Source organism: Schistocerca serialis, chromosome 3 (assembly GCF_023864345.2).
Source record: "Schistocerca serialis cubense isolate TAMUIC-IGC-003099 chromosome 3, iqSchSeri2.2, whole genome shotgun sequence".
NCBI classification, from domain to species: domain Eukaryota; kingdom Metazoa; phylum Arthropoda; class Insecta; order Orthoptera; family Acrididae; genus Schistocerca; species Schistocerca serialis.
The window spans coordinates 418,287,044-418,313,605 of record NC_064640.1 but is presented as its reverse complement, the minus strand read 5'-3'; the positions used below and the strand labels follow the sequence as shown (position 1 = coordinate 418,313,605).

Sequence of the window (26,562 nt, the reverse complement as noted above, 5' to 3'; positions counted from 1 at the left end):
TTTATTTTTCAACATGGTCTCCTTGTAGATTAATACACTTGGTCCCATCTCGAAAATAAGTTTCCTCCAGGCCTGCAACATAGTTGTCAACTCTGGGTATCAATTCTTTGTTTGAAGTGAATCTTTGTACACCAAGAAAACTTTTTCAGTTTTGGGAAGAGATGGAAGTCTGATGGAGCTGTTTCAGGTCAATAAGGTGGGTGTGGCAACAATTCATACGTTAGTTTGGGTAATTCTGCCATGGCGAAAGCACTTGTGCGGGTGCGCATTGTCTTGATGGAAGATTACTTTCTTCCGTGCTAAACCTGGGCTTTCTTTGCATATCTTTTGTTGCAATTTGTCCAGGAGGTTAACATAGTATTCTGCAGTAATTGTTTGCCTGTGGGTAGATAATCTACAAACAAAATCCCCTTCGCATCCCAGAACACTGATGCCATGACCTTTCCCGCTTTCTTTGGTGGCAGAGAATCGGCATGTTTCCATTGCTTTGACTGTTGTTTTGTCTCTGGGGTATAGTAGTGCACCCAAGTTTCATCTGTAGTCACAAACTGGTACAAAAAATCTTGTTCATTTCTCCTAAAACAGGCCAAACATTGTTCTGATATTTCCATTCTCCTGCATTTTTGATCCATCATCAAGAGTCATGGCACCCGTCTTGCAGATAATTTTTTCATTTCTAATTCTTCAGTTAAAATGTAATGTACCCTTTCAGACAACATTTGACAAACATAAGCAATTTCACGCACTTTCAATCGGCGATCCTCCATGACCATTTTGTGCACTTTTTCAATGATTTCTGGAGTAGTGACACATCTTGGCCAACCACTGCATGGGTTATCATCTAAGCTCTTCTGACCTAATTTAAATTCATTTGTCCATTTGGCAACTGTTGAATATGATGGAGCAGAGTCCCCCAATGTATTCTTGAAATCAGCATGAATGTCCTTTGCTTTCATACCTTTCTTTACGAAGTACTTAATCACTGCTCGAATCTCAATTCCCCCCCCCCCCCCCCCCCCATCTTTGCAAATTACTATCCGGGAATGACAAACAGCCACATAACCGCCACAGCTCTATTCCAAGAGCACTGATGTGGCACATGTGTACAGGTAACAGTCCAATGAATGTCATGTGAACAACTTGTTATGCTAGTGCTGACCTCTCGTGTTGATTCCAAGAACTTTTCAAACTACCCTCATACTTTCGCAGAAGTCTACACACTTTACCTTGTTAGCTTGAAGGTTTTTACTAGCTTGGACGGTGGAGATCTTTGAGCTACACTTGGGATACTACATAATACATATGATGCTCTGTTGTGATACAGGAGATTGGCCTGGTGCTTCTACTTTTGAGCCAGTTTCCTTAAGTTGTGTATTGTACCAACAAATGTTCTTCCTTGTTGGTGATGGAATATTGAAAAGACAGGGGAATGTGTACTGCACTGTGGTTATGTCTTGCACCTCATAGTAAATATCTTCCTCAAAATTGAAACTGCTGTGTGCTAGGAATGCTGGCAATTGAAACACTAGCTGTGGTACAGAAAGTTCATGAATGCATCATTTGTAACCTTCTGACATCCTCTTCAAATGATACATATTTCATTCAGATTCATTATATGGTTCAGGAGGTAGAACTATTTCCAGTTGAGTCAATTATTTTGAAACAAGCAGTATACATGTCACAGAAGCTTTCTTGTGGAAAGGTACTTATTAATAAACAAACATATTTTGGAAAGCATAGCCACTTGGTTTATTTTCTTGTTACTTAACTGTGTAATATCCTAATCCTTTGTAATATAGTTGTATAAAATCAATGCAAGTAGAGAGCAATTAATACAGAAAGAGTGTAAGTAAAGAACAATTTACTGGAAACATTAACGAACACATTAATACCGCCAGAATCTATTAGGACAGGTCACTGGTCATTAAGTATGGGACTGTGCATGAACCTCGATAGTTCGTTGTAAATGACAGTGGGTTGCTCATATGTCTGTGATGTATAATAGTGAGGCAACTTGTAGAGAGGTTGTGGTACAACCAAGGAACTGCATATTCAGTTCAGCAAGTGGGCTTTAGATGCACTGATAATCTCCCCATTTAAAACTGCTGTACCTGAAAGGAATATAGATCCAGGAATTTAAGATAATGACATGAATATACACACATCAAAAAACGTTTTGCCTCACCTCGGTTCCGGGAGTTCCGGAACCTGTACAGAAAATTGGAGTAGAGATCAACATAAACATCATTTCTGCCCTATTTATTGTTCATGAAAACCACACATTGCATGTCATACCACCATACAGTGTGTGGTGTCACCGCCAGACACCACACTTGCTAGGTGGTAGCCTTTAAATCGGCCGCGGTCCGTTAGTATACGTCGGACCCGCATGTCGCCACTATCAGTGATTGCAGACCGAGCGCCGCCACACGGCAGGTCTAGAGAGACTTCCTAGCACTTGCCCCAGTTGTACAGCCGACTTTGCTGGCGATGGTTCACTGACAAATTACGCTCTCATTTGCCGAGACGATAGTTAGCATAGCCTTCAGCTATGTCATTTGCTACGACCTAGCAAGGCGCCATTATCATTTGCTATTTATCTTGTGATGCATGTACCGTCAGACAGATGTTTACCAATTATGGATTAAAGTTAAGTATTCCAGAAGCTACGTACCTTTTTTGCTAGTATAATTACTTTACCTGTTCCAGACATCACGCCAGCCTGCGTGAGCTTAAACGCGTGCCTTTTGGCTATCTCCTAGTGGCTTGGCTGTCTTGCCAAGTCACAACACAGTGAGAAGTGGTGGTCCAGATTGCTGTACACACCGCTACCTCTAATACCCAGTAGCACATCCTCTTGCATTGATGAATGCCTGTATTCGTTGTGGCAAGTTCCTCAAGGCACTGATGGTCCATATTGTCCCATTCCTCAACAGTGATTCGGCGTAGATCCCTCAGAGTGGTTGGTGGGTCAAATCATCCATAAACAGCCCTTTTCAATCTATCCAAGGCATGTTTGATAGGGTTTGTGTCTGGAGAACATGCTGGCCACTCTAGTCGAGCGATGTCATTATCCTGAAGGAAGTCATTCACATGATGTGCACAATGGGGGCGCAAATTGTCGTCCATGAAGATTAAGGCCTTGCGAATATGCTGCCGATATGGTTGCATCATTGGTCAGAGGATGGCATTCTCATATCGTACAGCCATTACGGCACCTTTCATGAACACCAGCGGTGTACGTTGGCCCCACATAATCTTGTTGCACTCGCTGGACAGTGTGTATAAGGTGTTTAGCCTGACCGGGTTGCCTCCAAACACCTCTCTGCCGATTGTCTGGTTGAAGGCATATGCGACACTCATAGGTGAAGAGAACGTGATGCCAATCCTGAGCAGTCCATTCAGCATTTTGTTGGCCCCATCTGTACCACACTGCATGGTGTCGTGGTTGCAAAGACGGACCTCGCCATGGACGTTGGGAGTGAAGTTGTGCATCATGCAACCTATTGCGCACATTTTGAGTCATAACACAACGTCCTGTGGCTGCACGAAAAGCATTATTGAACATGGTGACATTGCTTTCAGGGTTTCTCCCAGCCATAATCCGTAGTTAGCAGTCATCCAGTGCAGTAGTAGCCCTTGCGCGGCCTGAGCGAGGCTTGTCGTTGACAGTTCCTGTCTCTCTGTATTTCCTCCATGTCCGAACAACATCGCTTTGGTTCACCCTGAGATGCCTGGAAACTTCCCTTGTTGAGAGCCCTTCCTGGCACAAAGTAACAATGCACATGTGATCAAACCGCGGTACTACAGACAACACGAGCTGTGTACCTCCTTTCTGGTGGAATGACCGGAATTGATTGGCTGTCGGACCCCCTCTGCCTAATAGGTGCTGCTCACACATGGTTGTTTACATCTTTGGGCGGGTTTAGTGACATCTCTGAACAGTCAAAGGGACTGTGTCTGTGATACAGTGTCCACTGGCAACATCTGTCTTCAGGTGTTCTGAGAACCAGGGTGATGAAAAACTTCGTTTGGTTTGTGTATTATGCTAGTACATAAAATTCAGGAAGCACTATAGCTCCTGTTTCTTCTTCTCTTTAGAGACCTATTTAAAGAAAGAACTCTAGCCAAGAAGAAACAATATGAAATTTTAAAAGAGAAGGCAAAAAGGCAATAAGTAGAATGAAATAGTTGAAATTCAAGGCTGACAAAAAAATTAACTGCTGTTAATTATGCCATTAAAAATTAATTCTACGTGTGAATAGCACACACAAAATAAAAAAGTGTTGGAAATACCAGCTTCCACAACTGAACAGCAGCAGCTCTGAGTGTCTGTAGGCTGGTGCTGCTTTGGATATATTTCCACCAGCTGATGGAACTATACCCAGATCAGTTTTGTTGCATGGTAGTATCTCATGGTGGGGGGGGAAAAAAAAAAAACAGAAATTTGGATACAGTTAAAACTTCCACAGAAAAACCAGGTAATCGACAACTTCTGTGATGATGATCTGCCTGAAAATGAAAAATCATATTACTATTTGTTTATATAACATTATGTGGTTTTATTGATGCAATTTCACATACATGAATGGAACCACATAAAAAATTAGAAATCTAACAAACAAATTACTCTCTGTTAGCACTGTAATTACAATGAATTGTTAGAATATTATCGACTCATTGTGGTTCAGGTCTCCTTAAACTGTTTACTGAAATTTCTTTCATTAGCTACATTTAAGGCTAGAACACAAAACACTTTTTTCATTAAAACAGATAACTTGAGGAGGAGATTACTGTTGTGCTTACATCACTCTAGTGGATTGCTGTCATCACTATGCATCTGGGTTAAATATTTAACTCAGCCTCATTGGTAGATTGAGTGGCCCACAGTCTAATGACTGTGAAAACAGAAACTTAATATGTTTGGCATTGCAAAAAAAAAAAAAAAAAAAAGGGGGGGGGCACTCCATCTTCAGGCCACAAGTGGCCCATCGGGACCATCCGACCGCCGTGTCATCCTCAGATGAGGATGCGGATAGGAGGGGCTGCACACCGCTCTCCCGGTCGTTATGATGGTTTTCTTTGACCGAAGCCGCTACTACTCGGTCAAGTAGCTCCTCAATTGGCATCACGAGGCTGAGTGCACCCCGAAAAATGGCAACAGCATATGGCGGCTGGATGGTCACCCATCCAAGTGCCGGCCACGCTCGACAGCGCTTAACTTCGGTGATCTCACAGGAACCGGTGTACCCACTGCTGCAAGGCCATTGCCTTTGGCATTGAGTGTGGCGGAAATACCCCCTAACTGTGTCCAAACAGGCCTTGGAGGCCCATTCATACTGACCGGCCGACCGTCATGTCATCCTCAGCCAATAGTGATCACTGCATGTGGATATGGAGGGACACGTGGTCAGCACACTGCTCTTCTGCCTGATGTAAGTTTTTGTGACTAGAGCCACTATTTCTCAATCAAGTAGCTCCTCAATTAGCCTCACAAGGGCTGAGTGCACCCCGCTTGTCAACAGCACTCAACAGCCCTGGATGGCCACCCACCCGAGTGCTAGCCAAGCCCAGCAGCACTTATTTTTGGTTATTTGGTGGGAGCCGGTTCTACAAATGTGGCAAGGCTGTTGGTTCAGATACATTCTAGGCTACCCTAAATAAATATTTACAGATCTTATAAAACCATAGAGAAAAAGAGATATTTCTGTCACTTTACAGTTTAATTCTAGCATACCTGGAACGGATATTTCATCACACATTTGGTGCACAGTATTTAATGTCTCGGATCTATCAGTAATGTAATTCATTTTTAATAATCAGAAGGGTGGCCACAGAAGTGTTGTTGTGTACAACATTGGAATTTTAACCATCACCTCTGCGAGACGCAGACAAAGGTCTTCCACCACTCACAGTGTGTACAGCCCACCATGAATTGTGGACCTTGCTGAGGTAGGGTGGCTTTAGTGCCACAATAATACAGATTGCCATACAGACGGTGCAACCACAATAGAGGGGTATCTGTGGAGAGGCCAGACTGACTTGTGGTTCTTGAAGAGGGCATCAGCCTTTTAGTAGTTGCAGGGGCAACGGTCAGGATGATTCACTGATCTGGTGATGTAGCATTAGCCATTATGGCCTGCTAAGCTGGTACTGTTAATGACTGAAAGCAATGGGAAACTACAGAACTACAGCCATTATCCCCCCCAAAAGAGCATGCAGCTCTACTTCATGGCATTCTCTTGGCTAAAATATTCTGGAAGTAAAATAATCCCCAATTTTGACCTTCTGGTGGGATGGTGGGAACTACTCAGAAGGATGTTTTTGTCAACAGGAAAAATTAAACAGGCATTCTATGGGTCAGATGATGTTTACATCCCTTTAATCAAGTAGGTAGCTTAGAGAATTTAAGGAACTTAAGAAGTGAAATGGATGGGTTGAAGTTAGATATAGTGGTTATAAGTGATAACAGTGGCAGAAAGAACAGAACTTCTGGTCAGGTGAGTACAAGGTTACCAATACAAAACCAGAAAAGGGTAATGATGCAGTAGGCCTAATAATTAACAAGAAGATAGGAATGGGGGTAAGCTACTATAACAATGTAGTGACTGCATTATCACAGCAAAAATAAACACAAAGCCAACATGCATCACAGTAGAACAATTTCACATGCAAAATAGCTCCACAAATGAAGAAGAGACTAAAGAATATATTGAAGGAATGAAGGAAATTTTTCAGATAGTTGTAGGAGTTGAAACTTTAATTGTGTTTTGTGACTTTAATTTAATAGTAGGAAAAAGAGGAGAAGGAAAAATAGTAGAATATGGACTAGGGGAAAGGAATGAAAGGGGAAACCATCTTGTAGAATTTTGCACAGTTCATAATTTAATCATTTCTAACCCTTGGTTTGAGAGTCATGAAAGGAGGTCATATATGTGAAACAGACCTGGAGAGACAGGAAAGTTTTCAATCGATTATATAATGATAAGACATAGCTTGACTTCAGAACCAGATTTTTAAGTGCAAGACATTTTCAGGAGCAGATGTGGACTCTGACCCTAATTTATTGGTCATGAACTTCAGAGTAAAACTAAAGAAATTACAAAAGACAGGAAGTTATGGAGGCAGAACCTGCATAAACTGAAAAAAATCAGAGGTTGTTTAGAGATTTAGAGGGAGCATTAGAAAATGTTGAACTGAAGCAGAAGAAAGGAAGACAATAGAAGATGAATGGGTAGCTTTGTGAGATGAAATAATGAAGGCAGGAGAGGAGTACATAGGTAAAAAGCTCAGACTTGGTAGAGATCCTTGGTTAATGAAGGAAACACTAAACTTAGAGTGACAGAAAATGTAAATTATTAAGCAGTAATGGCTAGAGGACGAATGCAAGGGTGTAGAAGCATGCATGATTAGAGGAAAGATAGATAGTGCCTGTAGGAAAATTAAAGGGACTTTTGGAGAAAAGAGAAGCAGCTGTATAAATATCAAGAGCTCAGATGGTGAACCAATGCTAAGCAAAGAAGGGAGACTTGAAAGGTGGAAGGATTACACAGAGGATGTATCAGGGACATTCAAAAAGAAATGAGCTGGAGGCATAATTACAGAAACCAGTACCTGTATGTTAGAAGTATTGACCCTGGCTGTTGAGACACTTGTTCCACTGTGACACAAGGCGGTGAATGGCTGTCTCAAAATTCACGGGACTACGATGTTAACCAGTTCCACATGTACAGCTGGACGTCGTCTGAGGTGAATCGTTTGCCCCTCAGAGCCTTTTTAAGGGGACCAAAAATGGTGTAATCACAGGGGGAGAGGTACAAACAGTGTGAAGGGTGGCTGAGAACCTCCCATTTGAATGTCTGCAGGAGTACCGTGACTGTGTTGGCTGTATGAGGCTTTGCGTTGTTGTGGAGCAGAATGTCCCACGGGTGAGATTGCCTGGTCGTTTTCGTTTGATTGCTTGGCGTAGGGTGGTCAGGGTTTGTGAGTAACGCTGGGCATTTACTGTTGTCCCGTACTGCAAGAAGTGAATCAGAAGGGGTCATCTTGGTAAAAGAAGAATGTCAAGAAGGGGACAAATGATTCACCTTGGACGATGACATCCAGCTGTACATGCGGGACTGGTTAACATCGCAGCCCCGGGAATTTTATGAGACAGCCATTCACTGCCTTGTGTCACAGTGGGACAAGTGTCTCATCAGCCAGGGTCAATACTTCTAACATACAGGTACTGGTTTCTGCAATTATGCCTCCAGCTCGTTTCTTTTTGAACACCCCTTACATATAAATGAAGTGAACTTGAGGGCAATATTGCAGAAAGAGAAGAGAAAGTGTTATGGGAGATATAATACTGTGAAAAGAATTTGGCAGGGCACTGAAAATCAAGACAAGGCCCCTGCAGTTGACAGAATTCTCTCAGAATTGTTGATATCCTTTGGAGAGCCAACTATGACAAAAGTGTTCCACCTGCTGTGCAAGATATTTGAGATGGAGGGGAGATCCTCAGGCCTCAAGATGAATGTAATAATTCTAATACCAAAGAAGTTAGGTGGTAACAGATGTGAATAATACCAAACCATCAGATTAATAAGTAATGGTTGCACAATACTCACACTATTTGCAAAATATTGGAAAAAAGTGGTAGAAGCTGACATCAGGGAAGATGAGTTTTGGTTCTGGAGAAATGTAGGAACACATGAGGCAATGCCAACTGTACATCTTACTTTAGAACATGGGATGAAGAAAGGGCAAACCTATATTTATAGCATTTGTAAACTTAGAGAAAGCTTCTGACAATGTTGAATGGACATCACACAGGAATTTTATGTTACCAAAAGTTAAAAAAAAAGTTCTACCTGAAAACCGTATATCGATCATACAGAAACTTATGTGAATATAATTATTGGTGTACTTATTGTGAAAGACGTGGAAACCTTATATTGATCATATAGAAATTTTCTATTGTAAATACTCTTCATTCATACTATTGTAACTTGTTATAATAATGAACACTCTGGAATTTTGAAGGTAGCAAAGAAAAGATAGAGGAAGCAAAAAGTTATGTACAACTTGCACAGAAACTAGACTGCAATCACAAGGGTCAAAGGAGATGAAAGAAAATCAGTGGTTGAGAAAGGAGTGGAACAAGGTTTATAGTCTGACCCTGGTGTTATTCAATCTGCACATTGAGAAAGCAGTAAAGGGAAACCAAGAAGAAATTAGGAAAGGAAATTAAAGTGCAGGGGAAGAAATGAAAAGTTTGAGGTTTGCTGATGACCTTGTGCTTCTGTCTTGCAAGAGCAGTTGAATCGAATGGATAGTGTCTTGAAAAGGAGTACAAAGGTAATGGAATGTAGTTGAATTAAGTTGATTAATGCTTACAAAATTAGATTGGGAATGACACTCTGAAAGCAGTAGATAAATTTAACTATTTGGGCAGCAAAATGACTGATTATGGCTTAAGTAATGAGGATATAAAATGCAGATGGGCAAGAGCAAGAAAAGCATTTCTGAAATAGGGGAGCTTGTTAACATCTAATATAAATTTAAATTTTGGGAAGTCATTTCTCAATGTATTTGTTTGGAATTTAACTGTGTACAGAAGTGAAAGTTGGATGATACATAGCTCAGACAGGAAAGAATAGATGCTTTTGAAATGTGGTGGTATAGAAGAATGCTGAAGATTAGATTGGTAGTTCCATTAACTAATGAAGTACTGAATCAAATTGGGGAGAAAAGAAATTTGTCACACAATTTGCAGTAGTTATTCAGGGATGAAGAGGCTTTTACAGGGTAGACTTCTGTGTGGAACTGCATCAAATCAGTCTTTGGGCTGAAGACAACAATGGTTATGACAACAAGAACCGTATGTATGATTAACATACAATGATACGACAGTTGTACTGTACTGGCAGATACCAGTGATACTGAAACTACAACTTTGCAACAAAGTGCAATTTGCATTTGCTGGAGATTCAGCATGTATTACATGAGAAAACTGTATCTGCAGTAATTGAATGAAATGTACCTCTCTCTCTTAGACCCTGCAAGCAGCGACTTAATTTTATGCATCCATAATGAAACAAACTGAATTATAGAATACTACTCACCTTTGAGCATTTTTGTTGCATCATTGAATACCTCTAAAAAGTCGAGTTCTTTCGCAGTGCCATTGTTATATAACTAGTAAGTTTTTCAGATGCACCTTTCTCTGGAAGTACTTCCATGATTTTATTGTACTGTGTGATTACAGACTACCTATCAAAACAAGATGTTCGACCTGGTCTCCTGTTTTTGTTTAAATCTTGTTTGTAAAGAATTCATGTCACCAGTTTTTGTTATGAAATGGGCAGTTTGATAGGTAGCATAAATCACGGAATAAACCACTGCAGCCTCATTTTTCAAATGACCGTAATTGAAAAATGTGTTTCAGGACTGTTCAAATCCTATCTAACACATACGTATTGCCACAAGGATTGCAGTGCCTTGCACGTATTAACTTCTTGACCAGTGGCAAATGAAATTTTATCAAGGTGCTGGGATTTACTTGTAAATTAAATGTTTCTGCAGTGTGGTTCTTAATAAATGCCTGGGATGTTTTCTTCTCAGAATAGTGAGTTTCACCAATACCACATTTCACTGTGTGCGATCTTGATCAACAAGAGTGTGCAGTAATAGATAAGTAGCACCTTTCCCAATATGGATCAGTCCACATATCTGTTTACATGTACAAGCATTCATGACTATGGCTGTGTATCATAATCACCCATATTTCATTGGCTTGTCTTTCGATGTGTTGTGCCACTGTCGTTGAATGACCTATTCTGAACCAAGCACCTGACTTAAAGGGTGAATCCCCCATCTGATATTAATGTAAATGGATGAAGATCTATGGCATACGTTTCAATGTGCTATTTAGTTACCACATCTTTCGGAGAAACTAGTAACACTTCAGAACTTAATCTTTGGTGTGTTGTGCAGACTTCTGTCTTCAGATGCATCATAGTGGTACTGTGAGACAGGAGAGCAGAGTACCTGCCAGGACACAAAGAGCTAACATGATTTCCAGCATTATCAGTCACTAATGAAAATTTTTCTCAAAGACTGCTAAACTTTGCTTTCACACTATCCTTAGTCTTACTTTCACACACTGTGATCGTGCAGCCAACGACTGAGTGGAGATCAGGTCATAGAGTAGACAGTGGGGTCATTTGAGCAGGGGCTGCTTGAATAAGTATGAAGGTTGTCAAATGCAGTTGTTCCCTGTGTCCAAAGTAGCTACACTGATGTCTGCCTAGATTATTTTGGAACGACATGCACTGAGCAATTTGAGTGAGCATAAATGCCAGCTGCAGACATCTGATCAGTGGCATATATGACGGTCATGTATTCCTCTGGAGAAACAAAGGCCATCAGTGAGTTTTAAGTTGCTGTGTTGCAAGACGAGTTAATGATGACAAGTGGGTCTGTAGAGGATGCTGTAGTGATAGCCCCTGATGAGTAGAGTATGTGCCCATTGCTGTAAATACTGTACCTAACATAGAACATTTCATCTGCAGTGGACAGGATATTCTACTTAATTTGGTAATAGATACATTGCATTTGTCTACACCTTGGAGTTCAAAGTGATTATTGATTCTGAGCCACTGTCATTGTGGTGCACTTAAATTGTCCCCACTCTGTGGGAGATGAGAGTTGTGAAAATAAATGTATGTTCATGTGCAGAGTTCACCAAAAATCATTCATGTACTCCTTCAGTTACACATAAGCATAACAGTGTGGCAATTACATGAACAGGACCTTGTTCTTTAATGGATGGACTGCAGTTGTGGCCACATCACATGAATCTGACCTATTGCATAATTTTTCCCAGGAAACAACGCTATTCTTCTTTGTTTGTACAGATGAGCAACTGTTTTATTGCCTTATTGCCTTGAAATTAGCAAAAATATGCCAGAGAGATTCTATCTCTGCCAAACAAATCATGCCTGTCCGTGGATCATTATTTTTCTATTAAATTAAAAAAAAAATACTGAGAAAATGAAACTTCCTGGCAGATTAAAACTGTGTGCCCGACCGAGACTCAAACGCGGGACCTTTGCCTTTCGCGGGCAAGTGCTCTACCAACTGAGCTACCGAAGCACGACTCACGCCCGGTACTCACAGCTTTACTACTGCCAGTATCTCGTCTCCTACCTTCCAAACTTTACAGAAGCTCTCCTGCGAACCTTGCAGAACTAGCACTCCTGAAAGAAAGGCTACTGCGGAGATATGGCTTAGCCACAGCCTGGGGGATGTTTCCAGAATGAGATTTTCACTCTGCAGCGGAGTGTGCACTGATATGAAACTTCTTGGCAGATTAAAACTGTGTGCCCGACCGAGACTCGAACTCGGGACCTTTGCCTTTCACAGGCAAGTGCTCTACCAGCTGAGCTACCGAAGCACGTGAGTACCGGGCGTGAGTCATGCTTCGGTAGCTCAGTTGGTAGAGCACTTGCCAGCGAAAGGCAAAGGTCCCGAGTTCGAGTCTCGGTCGGGCACACAGTTTTAATCTGCCAGGAAGTTTCATATCAGCGCACACTCCGCTGCAGAGTGAAAATCTCATTCTGGAAATACTGAGAAAATGTTGGGGTTTTTCTTTTGTCTTGCGTATGTCAGTAATTTCCTGGTAATTTATGCAGAACAGAATATGCTGTGTTAAATGTTCTGAGAAACATTGGAAAATAGCAGTTGCTCTGCCTGTATAGTAAAAAACATATCTTCTAATTGCATATCTGTTAACTCTCCAGCAGCTGCTAGACATGCTGTCAATTTGCATGGGTAGTGCAAAGCAGTTAAGTTACAGTGAAGTTCATGGTCTCACTCTCTCTAACGAAACTGTGTGTCACCAGTTATGCTGTTGTGCTCTAAAGCAAGCGTAAACATTTCACTAGTCTAACAAATTATATTGCTTGTTGATACCGTGAATTGCCACAATATTAAAACTTAAAGTTACAAAATTGTCTAACATAGTGAATACAAAGCTTAAAAACACAAAGATGATGATAATTCACAGGTCCGCTGAGTTCTGAATCGCGTTGTAGCTGTTGAGCAGCAATAGTGTTTTGGAGATATATGACGACTATGGTCAGCAATCTTTTTGCCAGTTGGCCAATCTGACTTTAGTGACTGTAGCAGCTGCTGACAGAGGTACCTCCTGTATACATTTGTCCATTTGTACAGAGGCTGCAGTTAACATAGTGCTATTTCAAGAGGCAGTTTTGTCACAAAATTGTCTGCTAATCATTTCCTGTTTTATTATTTTTATCAAGAGGCACAATATTTCAGTATACCTTCAACATGCATAGAACCTACTAAAAGAAAACAAAATAGAACAGTAAAATGTGGAACTTCTGAACCATATAATGAAGATAATAATAAAAGAACAATAAATATATAATAATTTACTTCATTTTTGGACAAGGAAGGGGGAAGATGTCACTCAACTTATTCAACTTCAGTCTCTTTGATGGTGTTAAGTTGTCATGTATTCAATTGACTTTTTAAGGAAGAGAGAAAAATTTTAAGTGATTAGATAGCTACCTGGGTGGAGTGAGGCAGAGAAGGGGAGAAGACCAGTGGTTCTCCAGTAAGTAGTCCCTCACAGTGACTTGTGATGTGTACATTCTGCAACTCCCAGTTTTTCGCCTGGCAAGCCATTTTAACTTAAAATTTTCCTTCAGCCTTCTCAAAATATTGAAGGAGTCTTTCTATTCAACACCCTGATCAGTTGAAACAAATTCTTTATGGACAATTGTATTCATTTTAAAAAAAAGTAATCATTGTGTTTATGTTGCTGTGAACTTGGAACATTTTTTCAGTAGCAGAGAGGACAAACTTCTGTGGTTTAGAAGATAATTGGATGATCCCAAACTTTTTATTGCTTTGCTAAACTGAATCCAATAATTTCATTAATTTAGTTCTAAATATGAGGAACAAACTTCACTACCAATTATCTTGTATTCTGGTCATCCTTTACACTGTTTTTTGTGTGACTGGCCATTGATATCACAAAAATAATGCATGGTCTGTGTCCTGTCCTCAGAGATCAATTCTTGTGCTTTACAGTTGTTTGTAGTGCTGTACATGCCAGCTGTAGGATCCAGTACCATCACTCTGGAACACTCCCTATTAAACCCTCCGTTATAGACTAGAGGATTATAGCCTAACAGTTCAAAATAGTTTGACCATGTGCAACTGATAAAGGCTGATTGGTTAACGTTTGCACGGGAGTTGTTTCGTACCAAATCCAACAAAGCTAATTAGGATATCAGGTAGCAATAATCGATACATACTTTGTTGTTAATGTCCTATATCTTTTGTCTAAACAGCACAAATGAGGCAATTACTCCCTTTGTTTGACAAAGTAATAATGGTTAACTCATCACAGGTCGCCTATTGATGTCGTCACACGCCAATATTATTCATGTGGCGCCGAATACACAGTCCTCACTGCAATCCAAATCGTGGTATCTGACGTGGCTGTTGCGTAATCCTGGTACACAAATGAACCCTTAAATACATCAAACAAATCATTCAGTTAACGCCATTTACATTTTCGCTAGAGGTCAGTCCCACAGCCGTTAAACATTGTAAACATGGTCGGCCGTCTTGCTGAAATCTGCCCTGCTCACTTAGCAGCCAACAATTTACTTGCTCGGAGTCTCAACATTGGCTACTCTCTGGCGTACTGGGCTCTCGACTATCAATAGTACCTACTGCGACCTGCGTGAGGCAAAGATATATTGTTCTCAATACGTAAGGGGGCAGTTGACCCCTTACAACTCCTCCACAGATATAAACACATATGAAATGCTTGAACCACTAAACTGTTCTTACTTGGCTCAAAGCTTACTCACTAGTTGCTTCCTCTAACTTTTCGGGGTTAGCTGCAGTTTTCTTTGGCTTCAAACAAAATCTTATTGCAAACCTTCTGTACTTACAAGTCAGCCATATGAAAATTGATACTCAGAATGGAACACATTGTAATGAAACCAGCACAAAATATGATTGAAATATACCACAAGGATGCCAGTTGAAATATACATCAAAGGGCAACTAGTTGGAAAGTAATCCTGTTGATGAATGGATGGGATGTTCAGATGATAAGAATTTTTTGATATTATCTTGTGATGTGCATTGCTGGCAGCAGATTATCTGAATATGTTCCAAATAGTGATTATCACACTTCTAGATATTTCGTGGTAGATCTGGCCCATCTATCACTCGTGGAACAACTACTAAACTGAGATGTAGTTATGACCATGTCAATAGCATACTATCAACTTTCATGTCTCCAAAAAATAGCTGGCAATATGATAGGGACTGAGACTTCGTGCCTCGCTACGAGTGTATTTTCTTCTATGTCCTCCACACTCTTACCTCTTCATCAAAGAGTTGGTTGGTACCGCTATCCAATTGTGCTATCTATGAGCTGTGCTCATATAGTTCGTGCAGCCTTCTATTCACATTCTGCTTGAAACAGAACCACAACGTTACAGGTACTGAAATCTTCTTCTTCTTCTCTCTTTTTTTTTTTTTCCTCCAAATCCCTCACCCTAGACGTTGTTAGTACAAAATGCCGAAATACAATGTAATCCCACAAAAGCAAAATGTTGTTAGTACCAACATACTACTATCCGTAATGTTTCACAGATACTCTCACTCAGCTTGTGACTGTACTTTTTCAGTACAGTTACTTTGACTTTCAACAACACAGTCTAAATAATTAACACACTCAACAGTATGTCCCATGAATAATATTAACTGTTAAAATGAATCTTTTGCTCAGTGTTAATCATGGTACATTTTTTTACTTCTGATGGTTGTTGTCATTTACACTTTCCAGTACTAGAATTTACTGTTACCGAATGAGCCATTTATACAAGTAAATTTTCCCTCAACTGCAATTATTGTTTTCCAGTGTACAGTACGATTGTAGCTTATCTTAAGCAAAATAATTAACTATTCTGTCCTATTCATTAATGGTACTTTAGCACTGAAATTCTATTGCCAATGCCTACATACAGATTAAATTAATTAGATGTTCTTTTTGTTCCAATTTATCCATACTGAGGAGAATAATGAACACATTTTTGAGCCAAAATAAGTGACTTCACATCTTATTCTTATTTCTAGTTCTGATTCCATGAACTGAGCTGGTGCTTGAAAACAAAATATATTTTTAATGACAAAGTTCTTTAAGGGATAAATGTATTGGGAAGCGGTAGTTAATATTCCTAGTTCCCTATACAAGCCTCTTCAGGATGTTCTTGAGTTCACGCCACAAATAATTCTTATTACACATTTTTGTGCCTGGAAAACTTTAGCTTGGCTTGATGAATTAACCCGGAAAATAAAGATATGACATTATGGAATGACAACATTCACATTGCAAACAGAAATTTGTTTAGGTGCTTCAGCACTTACGTGGTGTGCTCCTCCCAGTTGAATTTATAATCAAGCTGTAATCCCAAGAAATTAACACTGCCCACACCTTCTATCCATTTGTCGTCATACTTTGGGCCTATGCTGGTGGGAAACCTCTTAAAAGTTCTGAACAGAATGTAGTGTTTTTCTCAAAGTTTAGTGACAAAGAATTGGTTAGGAACCATTTATTAATGTCCATGAAAATTTCATTAAATGATCTTTCTAAGACTACACTTGATTTGCTATTTATTGCAATGGTTGTATCATCTGCAAACAAAACAAACTTGGCATCTTGTAATGTTACTGGTGAAGGTGACGGGAGAACTTACAGTAATAAGGAAAAGAATGCAACAAGGAAGGGACTAATTTGTGAAATGAAATCTTCTTATTCTTTTTAAATCCTCTACATTTAAGCCAGTATTAATGAACAATTTGACATTGCTTTAATACTTAGAGGACTTTCACAATTCTCTTCATGACTTGGATGGGTGTTGCACAAATAGTTGTGGTGCAGTATAATCCTTTTGTCGGTGGAATAAGGAATATTGGAAACATATTGGGTCTGGTCAGATACTTTTTTCCTGAGGTTGAATTCAACTTGCAACATTGACAAGTCTTTCACTAGAGGGCTTACTGAAGTTAATAAATCAGTCAAGAAGGCTAGGAGAGTATTTCTGCTGGAAAGAGCAGATAGCCAGTTGTTAGCATCCCGTATCGACAAGGAATTGACATCATTTAGTTCCAATATGATGGACATAGAGGAATTATGGTCATACTTTAAACAGATTGTAAATCATACTCTAGAGGAATATGCGCTGAGAAGGTGGATTAAGGATGGGAAAGACCCACCACAGTTTAACAATGAAATTCAAAAAATCTGAGGAAGCAAAGGCTGTTGCACTCTCGGTTCAAAAGGGAATGCACAAATGGTGACAGGCAAAAGTTAATAAAAATTTGCATGTCTATAAAAAGGTACATGCGTGTAGCTTACAACAGTTACCACTGTCATGCCTTAGCAGTAGATCTTGCCGAGAACCTGAGAAAATTCTCGTCTTGCGTAAAATTGCTAAGTGAGCATAAGGCTTCTATCCACTCACTTACTGACCAGTCCGGTGCGGCACTACCACATAGCAAAAGTAAAGCCGAAGTTCTCAATTTCGCATTTAAGAAATCATTTATGGAGGAGAATCGTACAAAGATGACGTTGTTTGACCATCACACAGACACCTGTATGGAGGACATAGTAATAAGCATCACTGGTGTACAGAAACAACTGAAAGAGTTGAAAATAAATAAGTCATCAGGTCATGAAGAAATCCCAGTTCGATTCTACAGTATTGACCCCTTACTGTGCAAATCTCTCGCCCAGCACAAAGTCCCAAGCAACTGGAAAAAGGTGTGGGTGACTCCTGTATATAAGAAAGGTAAAAGAATGGACTCACAAAATTACAGACCATTATCTTTAACACCAGTTTGCTGCAGAATCCTTGAACATACTCTCAGTTCAAATATAGCAAATTTCCTGGAGAGGGAAAATCCTCTGTCCACAAATCAGCATGCTTTTAGAAAGCATCACTCGTGCAAAACACACTTACCCTTTTCTCACATGAGATTTTGTGAACCATTGATGAAGACCAACAGGCTGATTTCATGTTCCTAAATTTCCCTAAAGCGATTGACACTGCACTATACTGCTGACTGTTAAAGAAGGTACAAACGTATGGAATAGGTTCCCAGGTATGCGAGTGGTTTGAAGATTTCTTAAGTAGCAGAACTCAGTGTATTCTCCTCAGTGGTGAGTGTTCATCAGACATGAGGTCAGGAGTGCCCATGGGAAGTGTTGTAGGACTGCTGTTATTTTTCTATATACATAAATAATCTGGCAGACAGGGTAAGCAGCAGCCTGTGGCTATTTGCTGATGATTCTGTGGTGTATGGGAAGGTGTCATCATTGACTGACTGTAGGAGGATAAAAGATGACTTGGGCAAAATTTATAGTTGGTTTAATGCATGGTAGCTAGCTCTACACGTACAAGAATGTAAGTTTATGGAGATGAGTAGGAAAAACAAACCCATAATGTTAGAATACAGTATTAGTAGTGTGCCGTTTGATACAGTCACATCAATTAAATATCTACGTGTAACATTGCAAAGCAGTATGAAATGGAATGAAATAAGTGTGTAGGGACTGTAGTTGGGCAGATGGATGGTCGACTTCGGTTTACTGGGCGAATTCTAGGAAAGTGTGGTTCATCTGTAAAAGAGGTCGCATATAAACACTAGTGCAACCCACTGTTGAGTGCTGTTCAAGTTTGTGATCTGCACGAGGTTGGATTAAAGGAAGATATTGAAGCAGTTTAGAGGCAGGCTGCTAGATTTGTTACCAGTAGGTTTGAATAACATGCATGTACTACAGAGATGCTTCAGGAACTCATATGGGAATCACCCGAGGGAAAGCGGTGTTCTTTTCGAGGAGCACTATTGAAAAAATTTAGAGAACCAATGTTTGAGGCTGACTACAGAGTAATTCTACTGCTGCCAACATACATTTCATGTAAGGACCATGAAAATAAGATTAGAGACATTAGGGCTTGGGTGGAGGCATATAGACAATAGTTTTTCCCTTGTTCTATTTGCAGGTGGAACAGAAAAGGAAATGACTAATAGTCGTACATGGCATCATCCATCACACACCATACAGTGGCTTGTGGAGTATGTAAATGTAGATATCACAGCAGCAGCCATTCGTAATGGTAAACCCATATAGCCTTAATTATCTGTACTATTGTGTGATTGAAGATAACATGTAATGGAGGATAAGAAACAATTAAGAATTAAGAGAGCTGTACAAACACCGTAACATTGTTGATGTGCTAAAGAAGAGAAAGTTGAACTCGGCAGGCCATATAGCAAGAATGACAGAAAACATACTACCTAAAATACACGTGGAAGGACAATAGATGGAACAAGAGGAAGAGGAAGAGGAAGACCCAGAAATAGGTGGAGAGATAACATCTGGGAGGACACAACTAGGATGAACACGGACACTGAATCGACAAACAGTGCACTCAACAGAAGGAAATGGAAGAGGTTTGTAGAACAGGCATATGGTCGATAAGGGCCTTGACACTTTTTGAGCGACTGTGTGTAATAAATAACATGGCTTCCAGTTATTGAATTACACACCACTAAGAATGAACTTTCACAAACTATCAATATAAATGCATGTCAACTGATTTGGATTACATTGCCTTCACTTAGAGTGTTGTGCTCCCCCATGAACCATGGACCTTGCCATTGGTGGGGAGGCTTGCGTGCCTCAGCAATACAGATAGCCGTACCGTAGGTGCGACCACAACGGAGGGGTATCTGTTGAGAGGCCAGACAAACGTGTGGTTCCTGAAGAGGGGCAGCAGCCTTTTCAGTAGTTGCAAGGGCAACAGTCTGGATGATTGAGTGATCTGGCCTTGTAACAATAACCAAAACGGCCTTGCTGTGCTGGTACTGCGAACGGCTGAAAGCAAGGGGAAACTACAGCTGTAATTTTTCCCGAGGGCATGCAGCTTTACTGTATGATTAAATGATGATGGCGTCCTCTTGGGTAAAATATTCCGGAGGTAAAATAGTCCCCCATTCGGATCTCCGGGCGGGAACTACTCAAGAGAATGTCGTTATCAGGAGAAAGAAAACTGGCGTTCTACGGATCGGAGCGTGGAATGTCAGATCCCTTAATCGGGCAGGTAGGTTAGAAAATTTAAAAAGGGAAATGGATAGGTTAAAGTTAGATATAGTGGGAATCAGTGAAGTTAGGTGGCAGGAGGAACAAGACTTCTGGTCGAGTGACTACTGGGTTATAAACACAAAAGCAAATAGGGGTAATGCAGGAGTAGGTTTAATAATGAATAGGAAAATAGGAATGCGGATAAGCTACTACAAACAGCATAGTGAACGCATTATTGTGGCCAAGATAGATACGAAGCCCACACCTACTACAGTAGTACAAGTTTATATGCCAACTAGCTCTGCAGATGACGAAGAAATTGAAGAAATGTATGATGAAATAAAAGAAATTATTCAGATATTGAAGGGAGACGAAAATTTAATAGTCATGGGTGACTGGAATTCAAGTGTAGGAAAAGGGAGAGAAGGAAACGTAGTAGGTGAATATGGATTGGGGCTAAGAAATGAAAGAGGAAGCCGCCTGGTAGAATTTTGCACAGAGCACAACATAGTCATAGCTAACACTTGGTTTAAGAACCATAAAAGAAGGTTGTATACATGGAAGAACTCTGGAGATACTAAAAGGTATCAGATAGATTATATAATGGTAAGACAGAGATTTAGGAACCAGGTTTTAAATTGTAAGACATTTCCAGGGGCAGATGTGGACTCTGACCACAATCTATTGGTTATGACCTGTAGATTAAAACTGAAGAAACTGCAAAAAGGTGGGAATTTAAGGAGATGGGACCTGGATAAACTGAAAGAACCAGAGGTTGTACAGAGTTTCAGGGAGAGCAAAAGGGAACAATTGACAAGAATGGGGGAAAGAAGTACAGTAGAAGAAGAATGGGTAGCTTTGAGGGATGAAATAATGAAGGCAGTGGAGGATCAAATAGGTAAAAAGACGAGGGCTGGTAGAAACCCTTGGGTAACAGAAGAAATATTGAATTTAATTGATGAAAGGAGAAAATATAAAAATGCAGTAAATGAAGCAGGCAAAAAGGAATACAAACGTCTCAAAAATGAGATTGACAGGACGTGCAAAATGGCTAAGCAGGGATGGCTAGCGGACAAATGTAAGGATGTAGAGACTTATCTCACTAGGGGTAAGGTAGATACTGCCTACAGGAAAATTAAAGAGACCTTTGGAGATAAGAGAACGACTTGTATGAATATCAAGAGCTCAGATGGAAACCCAGTTCTAAGCAAAGAAGGGAAAGCAGAAAGGTGGAAGGAGTATATAGAGGATCTACACAAGGGCGATGTACTTGAGGACAATATTATGGAAATGGAGGAGGATGTAGATGAAGATGAAATGGGAGATACGATACTGTGTGAAGAGTTTGACAGAGCTCTGAAAGACATGAGTCGAAACAAGGCCCCGGGAGTAGACAACATTCCATTGGAACTACTGACGGCCTTGGGAGAGCCAGTCCTGACAAAACTCTACCATCTGGTGAGCAAGATGTATGAAACAGGCGAAATACCCTCAGACTTCAAGAAGAATATAATAATTCCAATCCCAAAGAAAGCAGGTGTTGACAGATGTGAAAATTACTGAACTATCAGTTTAATAAGCCACAGCTGCAAAATACTAACACAAATTCTTTACAGACGAATGGAAAAACCAGTAGAAGCCGACCTCGGGGAAGATCTGTTTGGATTCCGTAGAAACACCGGAACACGTGAGGCAATACTGACCTTACGACTTATCTTAGAAGAAAGATTAAGGAAAGGCAAACCTACATTTCTAGCACTTGTAGACTTAGAGAAAGCTTTTGACCATGTTGACTGGAATACTCTCTTTCAAATTCTAAGGTGGCAGGGGCAAAATACAGGGAGCGGCAGGCTATTTACAATTTGTACAGAAAGAAGATGGCAGTTATAAGAGTCGAGGGACATGAAAGGGAAGCTGTGGTTAGGAAGGGAGTAAGACAGGGTTGTAGTCTCTCCCCGATGTTATTCAATCTGTATACTGAGCAAGCAGTAAAGGAAACAAAAGAAAAATTCGGAGTAGGTATCAAAATCCATGGAGAAGAAATAAAAACTTTGAGGTTCGCCGATGACATTGTAATTCTGTCAGAGACAGCAAAGGACTTGGAAGAGCCGTTGAACGGAATGGACAGTGTCTTGAAAAAGAGGACATAAGATGAACATCAACGAAAGCAAAATGAGGATAATGGAATGTAGTCGAATTAAGTCAGGTGATGCTGAGGGAATTAGACTAGGAAATGAGACACTTAAAGTAGTAAAGGAGTTTTGCTATTTGGGGAGCAAAATAACTGATGATGGTCGAAGTAGAGAGGATATAAAATGTAGATTGGCAATGGCAAGGAAAGCGTTTGTGAAGAAGAGAAATTTGTTAACATCGAGTATAGATTTAAGTGTCAGGAAGTTATTTCTGAAATTATTTGTATGGAGTGTAGCCATGTATGGAAGTGAAACGTGGACGATAAATAGTTTAGACAAGAAGAGAATAGAAGCTTTCGAAATGTGGTGCTACAGAAGAATGCTGAAGTTTAAATGGGTAGATCACATAACTAATGAGGAAGTATTGAATAGGATTGGGGAGAAGAGAAGTTTGTGGCACAACTTGACCAGAAGAAGGGATCGGTTGGTAGGACATGTTCTGAGGCATCAAGGGATCACCAATTTAGTATTGGAGGGCAGCGTGGAGGGTAAAAATCATAGAGGGAGACCAAGAGATGAATACACTAAGCAGATTCAGAAGGATGTAGGTTGCAGTAGGTACTGGGAGATGAAGAGGCTTGCACAGGATAGAGTAGCATGGAGAGCTGCATCAAACCAGTCTCAGGACTGAAGACCACAACAACAACAACAGAGTGTTGTGCTCACTCACATTGTTTCAAATGAACTTAAACTCTTCTCCTGTCCACACCACTGCATTGTGAGTGATGCATCTGTCTCCATCAAGGTCTTCTTATATTCTTTCACTCTTCTGCCACTGGTTGATGATTTGTGTTTCAGCTTGGGGAAAATCTTCCCTATAGGTGGGTCCTCTCATCTGTTTGAACACTTTCCAGTTAATTTACAATTACTTTGTTGGCCATGATTTTTTCCACATACATATAGTTATTGACAATGCTGTACTGCACACATCACAATATTTTTCCTGATCATATCTCATTTACTTTCATTACTTTTTTTTAATCATTTTTATTTCTTGTTGAATATTCTACACAATCAAAAGCTACCCAAGGATAGCTCCCTCTTGTGTTCCACACACCTCACCGTATGAGGCACTTTTGTGGCACAGTGGAAATTTCTACTGCAGGAGTGAACAGGACAAAAACTAAGCTAATGTGCCACTCGGCTCATCCAGATGTTTGGCTCGCAGAGCTCCAATAATGTTACAGGTTTATAAGTAAATCTGTGCTGTAATAAGCTCAATACAAAGTATTGTAAACCAGAGATCTACCTCTAATTTGTGTGATGGAATAATTTGTTGGTTTGTTTTATATATGGCTACAAATGGAAATATTACACCACGTTATATACCTTATTTAGCGTGAAGCCTGATATGAATGTAGAAATTTCAGTTTGTAGCAGTGATGTTTTAAAAAACCAATTCAATCTCACATTTATTTATTCTGTCTGCTATTTGATATCTCTAGTGCAAATCTTAATTTTGCAGGCTTGTATCTTTTATGTTTTATTTTGAATTTGGAATAAAATGGACAAAGCTTCAAATTATTAACTGTGTGTAATGCTATTTTTAATGTATTTGCTTTGTGTTTTCTTACAGGTGATCTGTGTGTTGATTCAAGACCAGCTGTACGCAAGTCAGCTGGACAGACATTATTTTCTACAATATCAGCTCATGGAGGTTTGCTGAGTCAGATTACGTGGCAGTCAATTGTGTGGCAGGTTGTCCTATTTGTATTAGCTTATACTTATCTGGCTAGAATTTGAATTACTGATACAGCTGCGAGCTGTGATAGATGCAGTGTGGTGTAGTGGTTAGTGTTGCTGGCTGGCGGGTTGTTAGTTCAAAACTGAGCACCAGCAGCAGTTACTCAGTATTTATTATTCCTGGAAGGCTCTTGAAATACATTATGTTTTTAACACCTGTATATTCTGAAATATTCAATGCTTCTATAAATAGCAGCCCCCTCTGTTCAGGAGTTCAGTTCTGCTCTGTCTGTATGTTTGTGTTCGTAATAAACTTGCTCAGTGCTGTGTTGTATTTCATTGACAACCCTGGTTTCGGATTCAGACTTGAGTTTGGTTACAGCATGGTGCTGTTTGGTGGAGACATTGTGTATTCCAAAACATCTACATCGCTCTGACTCCAGTTAGACAATACAAAAGCCGCCGTCTACATGAACAGGAACTGTAATACAAGCAGTACATTTTTGTGAAGGTCTGTATATTCAGGAGACCAGTGGATTCCAAGTCATCTGCATACTAGGCATCCATTAGTATTTTCCAGAAATATTTGTAGTAACTAACAAAATGGTTGAAAGGGTATGACCAAGTCATCAAATACAACTGGTGCGAAAAAATAATATGTTTGGAAAATGTATGCTTCTGCTTGGACTGCAAGCCCGGCAATGGTTGAAGAACAACAAAGAGAAGGCCTATAACTGGAACAATTTCCAGTCAAAATGGGAAAAAAGTACTAAGCAACAATCAACAGGAAGTCCATTTACTAGAACAACAGTGCCCAACATCATGAGGAAAAGACACAATTGTACATGTAGAATGTTTTGGGTCGTTGCAAGATTGTGAATCCAAATCTGACAGAAGCTGGCAAAATTGTTATTGTATGGAAGGAGTTGCAGAAGGCATCTACACATCTCTTTTGGTAAAGGATGGCACAACAACAGAAAAATTCATCAAGCGATACCAGGACATTGAAGAAATGCAACAGAATATAGTCAGATGAAAAAGGTATGATTGACTCCTGAATGTGATGCCTGTGGCAGTTGTGGTAGACCATCATTATCTCATTTCTGTCAAATGCTAGTTTGTAAGAGAAGGTAGACAGAATTTTATGGCAGCCAGAACTGTTGTATGGAGAACATGAGAGATAGCAGCCATGAATGTTGGCCCCATATGTCAGGAGGTAATAGATCATGTTGAAGAACAGGTTTATTGATGATTGACACCAATCTCCAGCACCAGTCAAACATGCCATGAAGAATGGACTTTGCCAATTTGGACTTAGGCTGCCATCACTATCAAACTACAACACAGAATCTGCCTGTGCAATTACAACCAACTCTTCCAAGTTTAACACCTTGCACAAGAACAGACATTAACGAGATGGAGGATGACATGCTAACATGCCAGTTTGTAAATGAAGATGAGTATTTAATGTCTATTATGCTGCAACATGTCAACTGTCAAAACAGTCCTATTGTAACCAGTCAGTTGAAGATGATTACAGTCAGGAAAACTAATTGAGGTGACCACCTGCAGAGGTGAGACTGCCACAGTTGAAAATACTCCATGGGTGACAGTTATCAAGACAACAGGAAATCTCACTGATGTCATCAATGATGGCCAGTCTGTCTGGATGCTATTCAACTCAGTGGCTTCTTTTTATAATGCGTATTATCCCCAGCTAAAGAAGACCGTCTCATGATATGAAAGTGATTTCGCTGGAGGTAGCAAATCAGAAAAACGTCCAGCCAACAGAAACATGTATTGAGAGAATAACTATCAGTGACAGAACACAGCCTTTCAAACTTTCTATTTTAACAGAAAGTAGTCACAATGTTATACTCAGATGGGACTTCTTGCAGGAATCACAAGCAGTACACACAACAAATATTGCCCTGGGTGGTGGTTTGCTGTTGAAGATGTTGTTATCCCACTGACATCAATGAGATGAGTTCGCCGTCAGTCTAGATACTCAATGAAACTGGGAAGGTTTTGATATTTGTAAAAAGCTACTCAGGCTCATAAGAGAAATGTATGTTCCAGTGACAATCATAAACATTGTAGGTGTTCAAGGAGGATTTTGGCTCGCTAATTGTCATGAGCAACCACAACTCATTTCTAAAAGTATTTGGATAGGGGCAGTCAAAACAGCCTGAGAAGAGCAGCTTACTGTCATCAATGAGCAATCGTGCTCCTCTACCATGGCAGACAGTGCTGGGGAGGAAGCTACTGTCAAACTGGCAGTGGCTCTGGCCTGACAGAGAAACATCATGTTAGCCATTCTGCATCAGTTTTTGGATGCTATCAAATCCACAGTAGAGGAAAGACAGACGAAGTGCCCCATGGAAAAACACTGTTTCAACTCTGGGAATGATCCACCAATTATCCAGTGCTCATAGTGTGTGTCTCTGGCTGAACAGCAGATAATCCAGGAAGAGATGGAGAAGTTTGCTGCAAGATGAC

At 40.2% G+C, this 26,562-nt stretch overlaps 1 protein-coding gene across 1 annotated transcript in view; it reads left to right on the top strand.

Annotated features, from left to right (window-relative positions):
* Nucleotides 1-26,562, top strand: part of LOC126470294 (protein MON2 homolog) — a 219,911-nt gene that overhangs the window by 103,794 nt on the left and 89,555 nt on the right. The window contains exon 18 of the mRNA XM_050098049.1: nucleotides 23,957-24,078. Within this exon, the coding sequence (XP_049954006.1) occupies nucleotides 23,957-24,078 (122 nt within the window). The remainder of the gene's footprint in view (nucleotides 1-23,956; nucleotides 24,079-26,562) is intronic.